Below are 15,360 nucleotides of genomic sequence, written 5' to 3'. Positions count from 1 at the left end.
TCTTTGACAATGTTATCCATCTTATGCAAGCGTCTATGCAAAAATAGAAAAATAGAAAAATAATAACGTAAAACCATTGGGGCTGTTATATAATGTTCGAAATTCTTGTGGACAACTAGAATATAATAATTTCTGTCGAAAGACAACTGAAAAAACTACAAAATCGATGAAAGGACAACTATTACAAATTTTGGACAACTGGACAACTAGGTACAACTATGTTGTCTGTTGTAGACGCACGTGTGAAATACAACTGGTACAACTGGTACAACTGATATAATTATGTAATTTAAAATTATAATTAAAATCTATTAAAAATTAATAAAAATACACATGTGCGTCGACAAAAAAGAACATGTGCGCAGTCAAAGTACCACGTGTGCCGTCAATTTTGTACATAGTTGTACCTAGTTGTCCAGTTGTCCAAAATTCTTCATAGTTGTCATTTGGCGATTTTAGCATTTTTTTCAGTTGTCCCTTGATATAAATTATTATTTTGTAGTTGTCCACATAATTTTCGATTATTGTAGTCCATTTATAACATTTTCATACTACAATTTATGCAAAATCATAATTTTGGCTCTTTTCCATCATAAGATTGTTAACATTATCAAAGTCTTCTTTGTATCAGAAGGGATGTTTGATGTGAAACCAATAATATATATTAGAAAAATGATAATTTTATGTTATCCATCTTTTTAATTTTATTCCTTATACTTTACGACTTTTCTACATTTTTTTAAGTGGATGTTTGCTTTTTATATTTATAGTTTTATCATTATTATTTTCTAATGAAAGAATTACATATAGTTGTATATATGTGTCCAGTTATACCTTGTTTATTTCCATCCGGAAAGCATTTTCGGCCAAAAATGAAATCCTCTAGACTAGATTAACTTTCCTAAGTGTCTAGTTATCCGTCAAGGTAACATGTGCACCTATGTGCATTGTCAATTTTTGTACATAGTTGTACATAATTGTACATAATTGTACTAGTTGTCCATCTCTGCAGATTTGCTGATGAACTCATATATAATTATAATTTACCTAAGAACCACTATGATTCAACAACTATATTAAAAAAATTATCCATGCTAATCGTCAGATAAAACGGGGTTACCAATCCGATTCGCAATTATAATAAAAGAATTTTCAATCAACAATTATTTAAGTTGTCTTAGTTATACCTATTGTACCAGTTGTCCTCTATCTCATAGTTGTACCAGTTGTACTAATGGTCCTCTTATCTCTTAGTTGTACCATTTGTACCAGTTGTCTTTTTTCTGCAGATTTGGTGATGAACTCGGGTTCTAATTATAATCTACCTAAGAAACACCATGATTTAACAACTGAATTCGAAAAATTATCTATGCAAAGACCTAATCGTCACATACCAACCCGATTTGCATCTAGAACAAACAATTTTGGCAAATCAAATCCCTAAATTTTGAAATCCCCAAATCTGTAAATAAAAACCTAACTGGATTTTAAAACTTCAACAATAGTGGTGGATAAAGGAGATAAAATAAGAAACTGATTGCAGAAGATGAAGAAGAAAAGGAAGAGGCGAGGATTCAACTGCAAAAATGAGATTTGCTTGTTTTCAGAATCCACCGACGAAGAAGAAGAGCATAAAATTTTATTTTTTTTTTATTAATTTTCGTTTTAAATTATTAATTTTAATAAAATCAATTATTTTTTCACCAAATTCAAAAATGCCACAAATATTTTCATTAAGGGTAAATTGAGAATTCTATATATTATGACATATAGATTTGTTTATATTATAGGACTGCAAACTGCAGATTAATTTTTTTCAATTTGTGGCGTTACAGCCATTAAACCAGCTCCATGCCACTCGCTCGCGAAAATGAGAAAACCTCCATGGCTCTTCTGGTCCGTACTCTTCAGAAAACTCGCATTTTCTCCTTCTCATTCTCCATTTCTTTCCTCAAGATCACCACTTTCTTGGGCTCGATGTAACTCTCCTTTAATAGCTTGTTTAAATTCGTCACCTTCAAAATCTAATAACTCGGAGAAGGGGGTTTTTTTAATCAAATTATATTTGATTCAGCAATATTTTTGTTCAACAAATCCTAAAAATTGAGCCTTTTTGTATGAACAATCTGTGTATATATCTACTCTAACTCTACTCTTGCGTGATACTAGTATCTGTTTTTGTAGCCTCGGAAGAGCTAAGAAGATCAATCCTTGCCGAATCAAGCATGGTTCGAAACCATCGAGCAGAGGCTTTAGGGATCCTTGTGAGATTCTTCTTATAGTCGACATAGTAGATCCCGAACCGGACTGTGTATCCCGAGTTCCATTCCCAGTTGTCTAGCAATGACCACACGAAGTATCCTCTTACATCGCAACCATCGTCCCTGCCCAAAAAAACAGTTAAGACTTCGTTGTTTTTGCAGGTTGGAAGTTTGGTTTCCACTGTTTTACCTTATGGCAGCTGATAAGTTGGAGAGGTAATCTCTGTGGAAGCTAATCCTCTTGTCATCTTGTAATGCTTTCTCCATGTCTATGTATCGCTTGTTTTTCTCATCCATGCCTAAACATTTTCACCCTTTTTTCCATCTAAGAAATGAAACTGTTGAGGAAGATCACATTTTTGGGATTCTGAGAGTGACTTTTTTACCGTTTTCTGTGATGAATACAGGTGGGTTTCCATACATGTCTTTAAGATACACTGCCAGTTTCCTGATTCCCCATGGGACAATGTGTAGCCAGCTTGACCCAGCCTGGATTCCAAGTAAGTTTCTTATTAGATTATAGTAGGTGGTTCTTTTAGGATTAGTGAGTAGAAAACATACTCTTTCTCCTATAGGTACTCCTCCACGAAAAGCTACAACAATTAGAGTGCAAACAGAGAGTAGAAAGATTAGACATTTAGGCATTGATATGTTTTCTATAGCAGGAATGAGAAAATGGTGTCTGATCTTACAGCTTGTGATAACGGCTGCATCGGAAGAAGCGTCTTGCAGAATCAGTTTCCTTATCTGAGTTCTGTCGTTCCTTGCGTATAGTGTCGTGTAGTGGTTGATTCCAAAGAAATCAAATGCCCCTTTTATGCTTTTGGACATCTCTGGTGTGATCTTTGGTAGTCTCTCTTCCACTAGAATTTTCATTGAAGCTGGATAGTCTCCATTGATTAGAGGATCCATAAACCTGTTTTATATCACATTCTGTCACTTTAGCTGCCTCTTCTCGTTTAAACTTTTCTAATGTAAAACAAACATACATACAAAAAGGATCTTATATTTACCATCCAATACCAAAATCCATCGCTCTACGAGCTGCATCTCTGTCCTCATCACAATCAGACATTGGCTCATACCATTTTGCATCTAACGATATCCCGATTTGACCACGTTGTTTGTCCTGCATATAGACATTCTTACATTTTACTATGAAATAAGAATCATGAGATGATCATCATGTTCTGTTCTGTTTTCTTACCTTGAAATGTCTCTGGTAGTTGTGGTAGGCAGCAGCATGAGACAAGAGAATGTTGTGAGCTACAACATATGGTTCGACCGATGACTTCCCCTTCTTACAGAACCAATGTCCCAGAAGTGAGCACCTCCCTGGAGCTTGAATTCCCGTGTCATAGCCTTGGATCGATAACCCGCGTGGCTCATTGAAAGTGATCCAGTACTTCACTCTATCTCCAAAAGCTTTGAAACAGGTGAATGCATAATGCTCGAAATCATCCCTGCACAATTTTGTTATTAGATTTTTTTCTTTCTAATCATCTCAACATATCAAGATTTTGATCCAAAGTTCATATACATACACGACATCTCTGCTTAGCCATCCTTCATATCTGTCCTCTAAAGCTTGTGGAAGATCCCAGTGATACAATGTCACGTAAGGTTTGATTCCTTTGGCTAAAAGAGCATCTATGAGGCTGTTATAGTACTTGACTCCCTCTGGGTTTGCTTCCCCTGTTCCATCTGTTAAACCTCAAGTTTAACAAAACCCGTCTGAAACACAAAACATTACGCTTATGACAGCTAAATGAATCAAACTTACTAGGGAATATTCTTGACCAAGATATAGAGAATCTGTAAGCATCCATTCTCAGATCTTTCATCAGGTCTATATCACTCTGTGAAAGCAAAAATTCAGAGAAAGTTAAAGGTTCTTGCTACTTAGATTCTCTCATTTATGACCTGTATCTCAGTTTTGTTTGGACGAGGTTGCTCTATGGAGAAGCAAACCCTACTTTTATCTTCAAGCGTAAGTCAACCAATGTTTCATTGTTAGGTAAAACTTACATGATATCTATGATATTAACTTACATGATATCTATGATATTGATCGACCGTAGTATCCGCATTGCTGAAGTCTAATATCTTTCCTGTTGATCAAGAACAATAATGTTATATTGACTAAAATCTGGGTTTTTGTTTTCTGGGTTTGTTTCTTTGATACCTGGTTTCTTCGTGAAAGTGTCCCATATGCTTTCTCCTTTGTTTCCTTCGTTCGCAGCTCCTTCAAACTGATTTTCTTGCGAGAAAAATGTTGCGATTATCAGAATCTTGGTGTTTTGAAATCTTTTCTTGGATTCTTTTGCAGAAGAAGAAGAATGTCACCTGGTAAGCTGAAGAAGCTGTTCCGAACACAAACCCATCTGGAAAATTCGCTCTGCTGATAGAGTCTGATGAAACTTGATGAAGGGACGCGAAGAAGACGACGATGACGAACAGAACCAGAACCATGACGAGTTTCGTGATAGAGAGAGGAAGAGAGAGAGAGCTAGAGAGGGCGAGAGAGAGAGAGGGAACTTTTTGTCTGGTCGAATGAAAGATTTGGAGGCAAGAAATAGAAATGGAGATTATGTGTTTTTAATTCGTAAAGCTGAAGGAGAAAGGGGAAGAGTGTAAAGCAAAAGCTCTCTTAAGGCTCTTCTTTGGTGTTGACATTTGTTTCTCTCTTCTTAATACTGTACACGTTTCTTTTACTTCTTCTGCCAAAAACTATAAGTTTACTCTAAGAAGAATAAAAATTTGTCAGCTAGAAAACATTGATCTACTTTATTAATTTCCTATGTTTTTTTAACATTATTTTTGTCTAGGCACTGATTATTTTGGTTTTCTCTGTACACCCATCTACAAGATAATCAAACTGAATTCCTAACTGAACAATAACAAAAAAAAATTATTTCTAGTTGAATAGATAAATTAATGGAAAAATCAATGAGTGAGAACTTAATTGAACATTAATTTAAGGCCTTTACAGCATGTCAGCACCTATACATTTATCTATATGCTGATGTTTTTGCTTTATACATGTTAGATTATATAATAAATGGTTAAAGTTCATTAATCTTTTTCAACAGAATATACATTTTTTTTGTTCCATGTCTACTCATTTTTTTGTCAACATTTTTAATACCATGTTTGCTAAATGCTAACATGTGTTCTGATACCATTGTTTGAGTAACTGTGAATAGTTTAAATGGTTAGGAATATTGAAATAATTTTGTAATCAAATATTAATGAAAAGAAACTGGAAGTTTGGAAATCTACTTCCCAAAAAAATTGGAGAAAGAAAAAGGTTAAAAAAAAAAAAAAAAATTGGAGAAATCTCGAACGCATTGGAATGATGATCCTACCAGAAATGGACCGAGCCAGCTAAACCAAAAATGGAACTACTTCAAAGGGCTATATTCGTCATTTCTCTTGTGTCATTTTTTTTCTTTTCATTAGGTCTTCTCCATTCCATTACTCCTTATCGCGAAAAACCCTCGTTTCTCAAAATCAATCGATTGATCGGCTTTTGGTTTAGGGTTTTAGCTCTCTAAAGTTTAAACCTTTCATTTTTGTTTCTTCTTTAATCCGAAGAAGATCATTACGCCGATCGGTCAATTGAACCTATGGCGATGTCTATGAGACTCCCGGCGATTGCGAGAGCGGCTACGGAAATGGCTACGGCTCCGGCTGGACTGAGACGGCTGTTCTGTTCAAACGCTCCAAACTTTTCATTTCTTTCTCCGAAGGCTGAAGCTGATGCTCCGGCTCGTCCTCAGGCGGAACCCAGCACCAATCTCTTCGTCTCCGGTAATACGCCTCTTTCAGTCTCTCATTTCATTTCTGGGTTTTGAGGGTTTATCGTCGCTCGGGCTATGTGCGTTTCTGTTTTGATGTTCTTCGAAGATCCTTCCTTTTGGTTGAGATTTGGACTATCTTTTCAGTTTACGATTGAGAGATCACAGCATCTTTGTTCAGAATTTGATCAAGAAGTTGCAACGAGAGATAGATTTTCTGTGATTATCTCAGTTATTCCTCTTTTGGTCGTCATTTCCGATTGCTTCGTCTAAATTGAAAAGAGAGCTTTTTTGAATCTTTTGTTTTGATCATTTGTCTTGTAAAGAATTCAGTGTTTTCGATTGAATACTAGCCTAGTTCTATGTGTAGCGACTGTCTTGTTTCCGAGGACAAATCTGGGCTGTTTCTAGCTTTTGAAGGCTACTACTATTGTATCAATGAGTTTTGACACGTAGCTTAACAATGGGCTTTGATGCAACACACTTTTGGATTCGCTGTTTTCTTTGTTCATAGCCTCTGTTTTCATGGTCATTAAATAATAAATATCGTGAAGTTTAGTCTCGAGGGTAATATGTATACATGCACATGTCATATTTAGATGAAGTTTCAGTTCAGTCCTGTTCTGTTCTGATGCTGTATATCAGTTTCCTGAAGTTTCTTTTCGTCGTGTTATCATTGTGTCTATGAAGCTGAAACTTTGAAATCTAAAAGGATCATCTTTGTGCTACCTTATTTTCCAGGGCTTAGCAAGCGCACCACATCTGAAGGACTTAGGACAGCTTTCGCTCAGTTTGGAGAAGTTGCTGATGGTAATAAATCTCCTTATTATGAACATTTATGTGCATCAAAACTATCCGAACAGACTGTAACGAATCCTTTCTCTGAAAATTGGTTTTTGTAGCTAAGGTTGTCACAGACAGAGTCTCAGGATATTCTAAAGGGTTTGGATTTGTTCGATATATGACCTTAGAAGATTCTGCAAAAGGCATAGCTGGAATGGATGGGAAGGTAAATAATATTCATTCTAGTTTTAAATCTCAAAATACAAAAAATGTGATCAAGATCTATTATATATAATTATATATACAGACATCTAAAGCTAATTCTCTTCTCCTGTGTTTCTCTGCAGTTTCTTGACGGTTGGGTCATATTCGCAGAGTATGCAAGACCTAGAGAGCAATCGCCATCATATCAACCTCAGAACAACATGTCTCGTCCTCCATATGGTAACCGCTATTGAAAAAGGCTTGCTTGTTCATGAATGCATTGGATCTCGATGAATCTTTTTATTATTTTTTGTGCTTTATTCTATTCTCTACTATGTTACAACTGTTGTCTTTTATATCATGTTATTAACTTGAGAATGTCGAAAACTTAATAATTATTTTTTGTGTTAAATGACAAAAAAAAAACCAGTGAGCAATATGGATTACGTGGAGGTCTGAAAAACTTAGACGTCTTGTTTCGTTATTTGTTGTTTCGATTGGTTTAGATTCCCTACCGGAAAGTTTTTATATGGACCGGTTCAAATGAGATTGATTGTTCTTTAGAGCCATAGAAAATTCAGATCCGGTTCGATCGGTTAACAAAGAAACATTGCTTTCATTTAGTTGTTATTTTCTTAGCTTAGAATTTTTCCTTTTTGTGAACCAAAACACTTTGAACCGAATCTAATTGAACATTTTTATAAAACCCAATGGGTCCGTAGCTATTAGCCAATCACTAACTCACAATTTGTTGAGATGATTGAACACTTTCATAATTCACACCATTATGATGATTTTAACAAATGGGAATACGTAATTGGCCCACAACAAAACAAACATTGAGTTCTCAAAATTTTCACGTGGAGCTGTCTAGAATCTACACGAATATTTTTATAACATGTGGACTGAACAAAACAAGAGAAATATCAAATACTAATGGCTTATATAAGTTATATGCAATAAATATTACAAAGACAAAAAAAGGAAACAAAACTAAAGAGATACCGTTCATACTATAACATTCCTTCGCTGTCCAAATACGTCTGGTGAGACAATTCCCTCTTTCTCATGCAACCAATTCTAATTTACACGACTCACCATATTACTCCAAAACCAATCGAGACCCATTCTCAAGTCAATTTCAGTGTACTTAGCTTATAAATGGTGATTGTCATATGTTTTGTTCGTTGATTGTCTAATCCTTAGACGCAAATGTTAGTTGTAATTAGAATGTCGACCGCAACGTGTACAAATGGACTCTGTTTCCAACTTCCAAGTTTAAGGAGTAAAGCACAAGTCAAATTTGGCTGCATCAAAGTAATTCAATGCGATTCTTCCAAAACGGATAACGTTCCTAATCAAGTTTTTTTTCGTCGACGATGATCTTATATCATACTTTGTTATCTCTTTTTTTTTGTTAGAGCTTAGACGTAATCCTAACCACATAATATGATCTTTAGAAAATTCGATAAACTCATATACGTGTGTCCTCTTCGGCTGATCTTATTCTATTCGATAAACTCCTTGGCCCGTGACACCTATCAAGTAGCAGCATAGCTAACTGAAATGAAAAAAGTAATTAGACGCAAATGTGTCGGTGGCTGAAATGGGCGAAGTAAAATCTACTCAAAAACTTATGCATCCTTGTTTTTTTTTTATATTTTTTGCCAAGGTTGCATTTGATAGGTTATATTCTTTGTATAACCAAAATTTTATTTTCAATGATGTTTACATTCATAGCCAAAATAACATAAGTAACTGACTAACTCCATTTTTCATTTAAGAAATGTTACTATAAAGTCGTCGTATTAATTAGAAAAGGAGTGATGTATTTTTATATTATTTTAATCAGTACAAACAAATTAACAAGAGATGAGTCATCGTCGCTTTTGTTTCGCCGCATGTGTGATTACTTTCAAACGTGACAGCATATTGGATATGTCGTTCTCTGTGGTTGAATTAGGGTTTAAATGGAGCTGTTTTCGTTTCATGAATAAGTTATACATAATGTTTAGCTTGAACGTTTCATTCATGAATAAGTTATACATAATGTTTAGCTTGAACGTATCATTTTCTAGATCGTTAGGAGATATGTGTCTGATCTGATCCATTTAATGTAGCTCTTATCTACAGGACTTTAGATTTAAGTTCTTGCAATATAAAATTTTCTGATTGCCACGGCCCAAGTAAATAGCACATGCATATTATTAGTATATAGATTGTATCAGCGTATCATCAAATATTATTCGTATACCTGAGACTGTATAAACAGTTATAAAAGTGCCCAACGGAAAATAAAATGATAGTGATATTGAATTTGACTGATTTTAATTAGTAATATAAGATCAAGAATATTATAGCTAGGTTTATATATCTAATTTCACTGAGATTAAGCCACCATGTAACCGTATCTTCTTTCAACAACAAACAACCGAATTAAAAACAACAAAATCAACAAAAATACATCATCTATAAATTTCATAACCGTTTCTACTCTGTTTTTTTTTTCAACTCTTTGCATACGAGCTATCACCTAAACAAATCCAAACAGAAATCCTGAACCCATCCCAAGCTTAATTTATGTAAGATATCTTCAAATTAATAACGAAACATCTTAATCATTACAATTATAATTGGCTTCATATGCATTGTGAAATGTGAATCAGTTTAGTAGAACACAACCCACCACTATTCGGTAAGGTAACAAAACTAGTTTGTTTCTGAATAGAAAAATAAGAAATTAATATGTCGGAAAACATTAATAAGTGGTCCAAAATTATCCTCAATAACAAACAATAAGCCTTTTTGTATACTAGGAAAATACAAGTAATTCCAGTTACGGAAACAAAAATGTTCACGTCGACAGAATGATTCTACTTGAAAAGAGGATCACGCCAAAAATGTTTACAAGATTTCAGATTCTACTATATTTTTTTATTTTATCTGTAAATAGGTTCCTGTACCAAATTGTAAGTATATGGTTCTTGGCAAATTAGACCCAAACATATGAACCAGACTACTCGAGACGACAAGATAAAATAAATGAATGATGTATACGACTCTGCCAACAGACCCGATTCAAAACCATAACTGTATATAAGTATAGTATAGTTTTATTTTAAAAAATTTGGACCTTATTATAGCCACCAAGTAATCAATACATGTACCCCCAAATAAATTACTAACCAACATTACGATTAAGATTTGACAAAGTACAAAATGGTTACAGATCTATCATGTACAATGATGTACAAATCTTTAGGGAAAAAAAAAACAATCATTTGGAAACAATTTGTAACGCCGATTATGAGACTCGGCAATGAGACACTTACCTCTCGATTTCAACGTAAAACCAGCAAAATGTAAAAACCAAATCCGGTTAAAGATAAGGTACGTCAAGGGCAGTTTAGTAATAATTGTAATGCCATAAATCTACTCATGTCCACGTAATCATTCTCGACTTGACTTCCTCCTATAAATTGCACTCTTGTTTCTGAAGAGAATCACACCACTCCAATTTACTATACTTTCTCAAACGTTTCTTGAAAACATCTGTAATCATCTCAAAATATTAATTAGCCTCTATTAAGGATTAATATCAAGATTTTGAATTAAAAAGAAAAAAAAGGAAGAGAAGGGATCAGGTGTGGTGTGGTGTAGGGTATGAAATTCTTGCTAGAGCTCGTCGTGCCTTGTTTCGGTTCGCAGCAGCTCCACCAAACCGACGCAAACGCGGATGATTCGGTTTCCGACGAAACGCAGTCGCTAATGAAACAGCGAAGGCGGCGGAAACGCGTTAGAGTTGCGGGTCAACCGGGACAGGTGGCAGAGTGGAGACCGTCCCTTAGCGTGATATCGGAGCACAAGCCGGCGATTACGGAGAAATCGGAAAAGGTGGAAGAAGAGAGGAAAGTACGTCGGAAAAGTGAAGGCGGCGGCGGAGAAGCGTCGTCTCGATCCGGTGGTGGTCATGTTCGTTTCCGCAGTGACGATTTTGGGTAAGCACACACAATTCTCTAACTTTTTTTAATTTGTTAGTTGGGAATGACAACAAATAATGATTATTGGGAATTGCTTTACATAACTACTTATCAAAAAACACATGATTGTTTTTGTTTAATCAAGGTTATAGTTTTCACTTTTCATGATTATATATTTTAATAAATTACAGAATTTTAGTCATACTTTTGTTGTTGAAATGTAAAGTTTGTTATTGAATCAATAGAAAGAATGAATATTCACAAATGTTTGAAACAAGATTGAATTTTTGAAGATTTCTCTAACATTTTCAATGTAATTTTTGTTTTATTATCAGTGAAAATTATAAGATAAGATTAACCATGGTAGTTAAGATGCTACATATTTAGTGGATAAAGATTCGATATAGTTGGGATGTCAACATCAGTATGTTTAGTTTTTATTCGAGTAAACAGGAGACGTAAATGGGAAGATAACCAAAATTCTTTTTATTAACAGGAGTCGTGTGTTATTTTTTATTCCTGACATTTTTTTTTAGTAAAATGGCAAAAGAACAGGTTGTGTGATTTGTGAAGTATATTGTTTTGACGTTTTTGTTTTTTTATTTTATTTTGCAGGAGAAATGCTTTCGAACCAGTAATTCCGGCATTCTCACCAACTCCGTTCATGTTTTGAGTTTCAGTTGTGTCTTGTGAAGTTTAATCAAATTAATGGAAAGATGTAGCATTAATGTATATATATTTCTTTGATAGTATAAGAAATAAAAAAGTCACCGATTACCGATGTATAAACTTATGCAAAACAAAAGAGCTTTGTCTATACAATTCAACACGTATAATAACCAAGACGACAAAAACACACAGACACCCTCGTCTTACTTAAAGTTCCCTGATAACATCAGTTTTCCGAATATCTTCTTCAAACCTTTTCGAAAATATCGTTTCTATCTCTTGAACCAAAGAAATTCACCTCAAAACATTAGATTTTGTACCAAAGATCTCTTCTTAACATGGTTCAGAACTTGACAACCTATATCGTTATCCATTGTAAAAGCTCGACAATCTATGTTGTATTGTTCTGTTTTGACATGAGCATTGGAATACTTTTGGAAAGAAAACCCTCATTTTGTCTTCTTGTGAAAGCTACCATAACCATGATATTGTCTCAAAACCGCTTCCTAACATCCAGAAACCGGTGAACAAGACCTTGACATGAGCTAAGTTTGCCTTCAGCGGTCAGCTTCCCATCGATGCTTTCCAAAAATCTAATAAAAATAGCGTGTTCTCTAAAATACAATCCTTATTTGATTAGAGTTTTCAGAGCATCTGAGTAATTTATTTACGTGTACATGTTTTTTTCATCAAACTCTTTGAAGGACTTTGAAGATTTAAAGGTTGGAATACTGTAATACACAGAGACAGTTTCTTGAATTTGTTTTTGTGTAGGGCCGTATTATGGGCCGAGACCAACCGCAAAAGCCCATTTAGTTTCAACTTTATAATAAGAAAAAAAAAAGGTCGAGTGAATTAATACCTCATCGAACGTCAATAATCCGGGAAAACAAAGAGGCTACTAAGTACAGAAGTACTAATATAAAATTGTCATGTAGATCACAGAAAAGACTTAATCAGCTCAATTTCTTAACCCCTAATATATTACTAGTACACTACGAAGGCTTTAACGCGTTTTTTGCATCTTTAATCACATTCTCACATGTAGTCTAATATCAACTTTTCTTTTTATAAACACTAAAACTCACCAAATTTGTGTGTATATATGGGGGAGACATGAGAACATGGGGATTACCGTGCACGTGGAGAAGACATGTCTTGCTTAATGATCATGCGACCATGGAACAAGTAAACTTTGAACTTGAGGAATATTTGCTCTCAAGTTATCAAATTGATCTCATCCTCTCAAATTTAAGTAATGTAGTATTATTTTTTTTTCTTCCTATATCTTCATTTATTGCTAATATCCAACTATTGTCTTTACCATTTAAATATTTTTAGAACTCGCTAGCGAATTTTTATTACTTTATAACTGACTTTAGATTTTTTCATAGTTTTAAAACAGAAAAGTTTTCAACAATGATCTATTTTTCAGGTTGGCTCACCAACATTATCGGCCACATTCACAATTCAAAATATAAACCATTTGTTGATGCAAAATCCTCCGAATTCAAACTCGTATACAAGATTTGTTGTTGACTTGAAAAAACATATACGTATTTTAGTAAAAAAAAAAACCCTTACAAGTTACAACTATATATAATTTTGTTGACTCTTTGTTTTGTTTTGTTTTTGACAGCGATAAATTTGTTAATTGTATTACAGGAACATGTGCAAATGCATATGTGTGCACCTCTTCTATGAGACTATATATATGACGGTCCTGGCCTAATTGCTAGTGGCAAATGGTATAATGAAGAAGCAACACTTTTCATACATAAAAAAAGGGAATTGTTAAAAATAAGCCACAATTTGATTCCAAATGCAAAAGTATACCCCAAATTCAACTTGCAAAAATAGGTCAGAGGGGTAGAGAAATTACCATTATCTCCTACATGAGTAAACAATGAAACGGATGTCTCAATTACGATTAAAACCCTTCGAAGTCTGCCAATACTAATGAAGTCTGCTCAGCAAACTGATAAAGAAGTCTACTATATTATTAAATCTTATTTTTAAATTTAAAAATTATATAAAAATAATGTAAACTGAAGTTTGTTTCTATAAATTAAATGTCAACAAGTATGATCTAGAAAAATTATAATTTAATAAATATGAATCATTTTTAACCATCTAAGATAAACATAAAAAGTGAAAGGTTTTAAACTAGGGCTGCAGACTTCTTTATCAGTCTGCTGAGCAGACTGATAAAGAAGTCTACTATATTATTAAATCTTATTTTTAAATTTAAAAATTATATAAAAATAATGTAAACTGAAGTTTGTTTCTATAAATCAAATGTCAACAAGTACGATCTATAAAAATTATAATTTAATAAATATGAATCATTTTAAACCATCTAGGATAAACATAAAAAGTGAAAAGTTTTAAACTAGGGCTGCAGACTTCTTTATCAGTCTGCTCAGCAGACTACGGATCGAAGTCTAGTCAAACCAGAATAATTAACCTAACCGGAATTTTTAACATAGTATATAAAGAAACTTACCAGTCGTTACCATAAATAAAAAAACCTAAATCACTGTAAAACGGCGCTGCACCCTGGTCTCTCTCGCCGCGACTCTCTCTCGCAGTAAGCCTTTCCCGGCGCTCCCCATCTCTTCTTTTCTGTTTCTGATGCATATGTTGTTTCATATATATCACTACATATATTGTTGCTGCAGATCTGAGCCGGCGTCTTCATCGTTCTTAGTTATCTCTCCAGATCTGTGAGTTATTCGCCATTACATTCCCTGTTTAGTCCATATCTTATTGTTTACTGGTTTGTCCTTTAAAATTGTTCTTTTGTTCTTTTGTCCTTTTGCTTTACTGTTTTTTTAACAGATCTAAGTAAAATACTTTTTTCACAGATTCCGTGAGCAAGTAAGTAAAAATATTTTGATTTTTTCTTTATTTCAAGATTTACCTTTTTTGTTATTTTGTTGTTTAGCGAGTAAGAAATATTTTTTTGGAAAGCCTGTTTTTGTTGTTTTGTTTTTAGCTGCAAAGTTATTATGTGGTTGTATCTGTTTTAGTTTTTTGTTTGTTAACTTCCAAGTTTGTTTGCTTGATCTCTACAGAGTAATGCCGATAAGCTACACCAACAGCTCATCTTCCAAAGCAAGCTATGACAGCGGGTGTGCCAAAGCTGATGGAGACTTTGGGATACCTGAACGATGCTATTGCGGCCTTCGATGTAGATTGGAAGAGTCTACAGCTCCAGAGACGTTTGGCAGGAAGTTCTATAGTTGCCCTGATATATTAGGCGAATGTGTATAGTTTTAATGAGGTTTTTCTCAATATGTGTATAGTTTTAATGTTATTCATCGAGTATAACTGAAGTTTTCGTTTGTCATATGTGTAGGATAAACCGGGTCACATCTCCAAATGGTGGGATCTAGCCATTGAAGAGCAGCTGACCATTCTTCAAATACGAATTGACAAGCAGAGCGAAAGCATGTTCCGTGACAACCGAACAGCCCTTCTGCAATCATATGAGAATCGGCTGTATGCATTGGAGGATCGCCTTGCTGCAACCGAGAAGACCATTAGCGAGATCGAGGAGTTCATAGGGTTCATTCAGAGTGAAATTGCTGGAGTGGAAAGAAAGCACTTGCTAATCGAGGTCTGATATCCTTACTTTGTGGTATTTTTTATTTTTGCAGT

The 15,360-nt window shown here is 34.3% G+C and overlaps 3 protein-coding genes and 1 long non-coding RNA gene across 7 annotated transcripts; 3 read left to right on the top strand and 1 right to left on the bottom strand.

Moving 5' to 3' along the window:
- Nucleotides 1-1,848: 1,848 nt before the first annotated feature.
- Nucleotides 1,849-5,026, top strand: LOC112086737. 4 transcript variants are annotated; one of them, XR_002899602.1, is made up of 6 exons: nt 1,849-1,979; nt 2,185-2,477; nt 2,669-2,761; nt 3,488-4,078; nt 4,196-4,251; nt 4,591-5,026. It is a non-coding gene; the product is annotated as an uncharacterized LOC112086737 (long non-coding RNA). The 4 variants fall into 4 exon arrangements; XR_002899601.1 differs by having other exon boundaries at nt 4,196-4,278; XR_002899599.1 differs by having other exon boundaries at nt 3,488-4,251.
- On the bottom strand, nt 1,987-4,120 carry LOC112086736 (putative beta-glucosidase 41). Its single transcript, XM_024156321.1, has 9 exons — nt 4,045-4,120; nt 3,806-3,965; nt 3,469-3,724; nt 3,275-3,390; nt 2,954-3,177; nt 2,823-2,854; nt 2,648-2,750; nt 2,452-2,560; nt 1,987-2,384 (listed from the first exon to the last, which is right to left on the bottom strand). The coding sequence occupies exons 1-9, from the start codon at nt 4,103-4,105 to the stop codon at nt 2,150-2,152; spliced, it is 1,296 nt and encodes a 431-aa protein (XP_024012089.1). The 5' UTR covers nt 4,106-4,120; the 3' UTR covers nt 1,987-2,149.
- Nucleotides 5,027-5,698: 672 nt separating the features above from the next.
- On the top strand, nt 5,699-7,488 carry LOC18017013 (organelle RRM domain-containing protein 2, mitochondrial). Its single transcript, XM_006401496.2, has 4 exons — nt 5,699-6,074; nt 6,803-6,871; nt 6,964-7,070; nt 7,192-7,488. Exons 1-4 carry the CDS (start codon nt 5,891-5,893, stop codon nt 7,300-7,302), a joined length of 471 nt encoding a protein of 156 aa, XP_006401559.1. The 5' UTR covers nt 5,699-5,890; the 3' UTR covers nt 7,303-7,488.
- A 3,070-nt stretch (nt 7,489-10,558) lies between these two features.
- Nucleotides 10,559-11,813, top strand: LOC18017012. The gene is made up of 2 exons (XM_006401495.2): nt 10,559-11,046; nt 11,644-11,813. Exons 1-2 carry the CDS (start codon nt 10,712-10,714, stop codon nt 11,699-11,701), a joined length of 393 nt encoding a protein of 130 aa, XP_006401558.1. The 5' UTR covers nt 10,559-10,711; the 3' UTR covers nt 11,702-11,813.
- The last annotated feature ends 3,547 nt before the right edge of the window (nt 11,814-15,360 follow it).

Source organism: Eutrema salsugineum, unplaced genomic scaffold (assembly GCF_000478725.1).
Source record: "Eutrema salsugineum unplaced genomic scaffold, Eutsalg1_0 scaffold_2, whole genome shotgun sequence".
Taxonomy (NCBI): domain Eukaryota; kingdom Viridiplantae; phylum Streptophyta; class Magnoliopsida; order Brassicales; family Brassicaceae; genus Eutrema; species Eutrema salsugineum.
This window is presented reverse-complemented; position numbering and strand designations above follow the sequence as displayed.

Excerpts from the sequence above, each read along its gene's own strand:
- LOC112086736 (XM_024156321.1), bottom strand. The coding sequence starts at position 4,105 with ATGAAAGATCTGAGAATGGATGCTTACAGATTCTCTATATCTTGGTCA. Across the intron at positions 3,725-3,805 it reads TGGCTAAGCAGAGATGTCGT|GGATGATTTCGAGCATTATG; the intron begins GTATGTATATGA and ends AAAATTGTGCAG. Across the intron at positions 2,751-2,822 it reads GAGTACCTATAGGAGAAAGA|GCTGGGTCAAGCTGGCTACA; the intron begins GTATGTTTTCTA and ends CTTGGAATCCAG.
- LOC18017013 (XM_006401496.2), top strand. The coding sequence starts at position 5,891 with ATGGCGATGTCTATGAGACTCCCGGCGATTGCGAGAGCGGCTACGGAA. Across the intron at positions 6,075-6,802 it reads CACCAATCTCTTCGTCTCCG|GGCTTAGCAAGCGCACCACA; the intron begins GTAATACGCCTC and ends CTTATTTTCCAG. Across the intron at positions 6,872-6,963 it reads GTTTGGAGAAGTTGCTGATG|CTAAGGTTGTCACAGACAGA; the intron begins GTAATAAATCTC and ends TGGTTTTTGTAG.
- LOC18017012 (XM_006401495.2), top strand. The coding sequence starts at position 10,712 with ATGAAATTCTTGCTAGAGCTCGTCGTGCCTTGTTTCGGTTCGCAGCAG. Across the intron at positions 11,047-11,643 it reads TTCCGCAGTGACGATTTTGG|GAGAAATGCTTTCGAACCAG; the intron begins GTAAGCACACAC and ends TTTATTTTGCAG.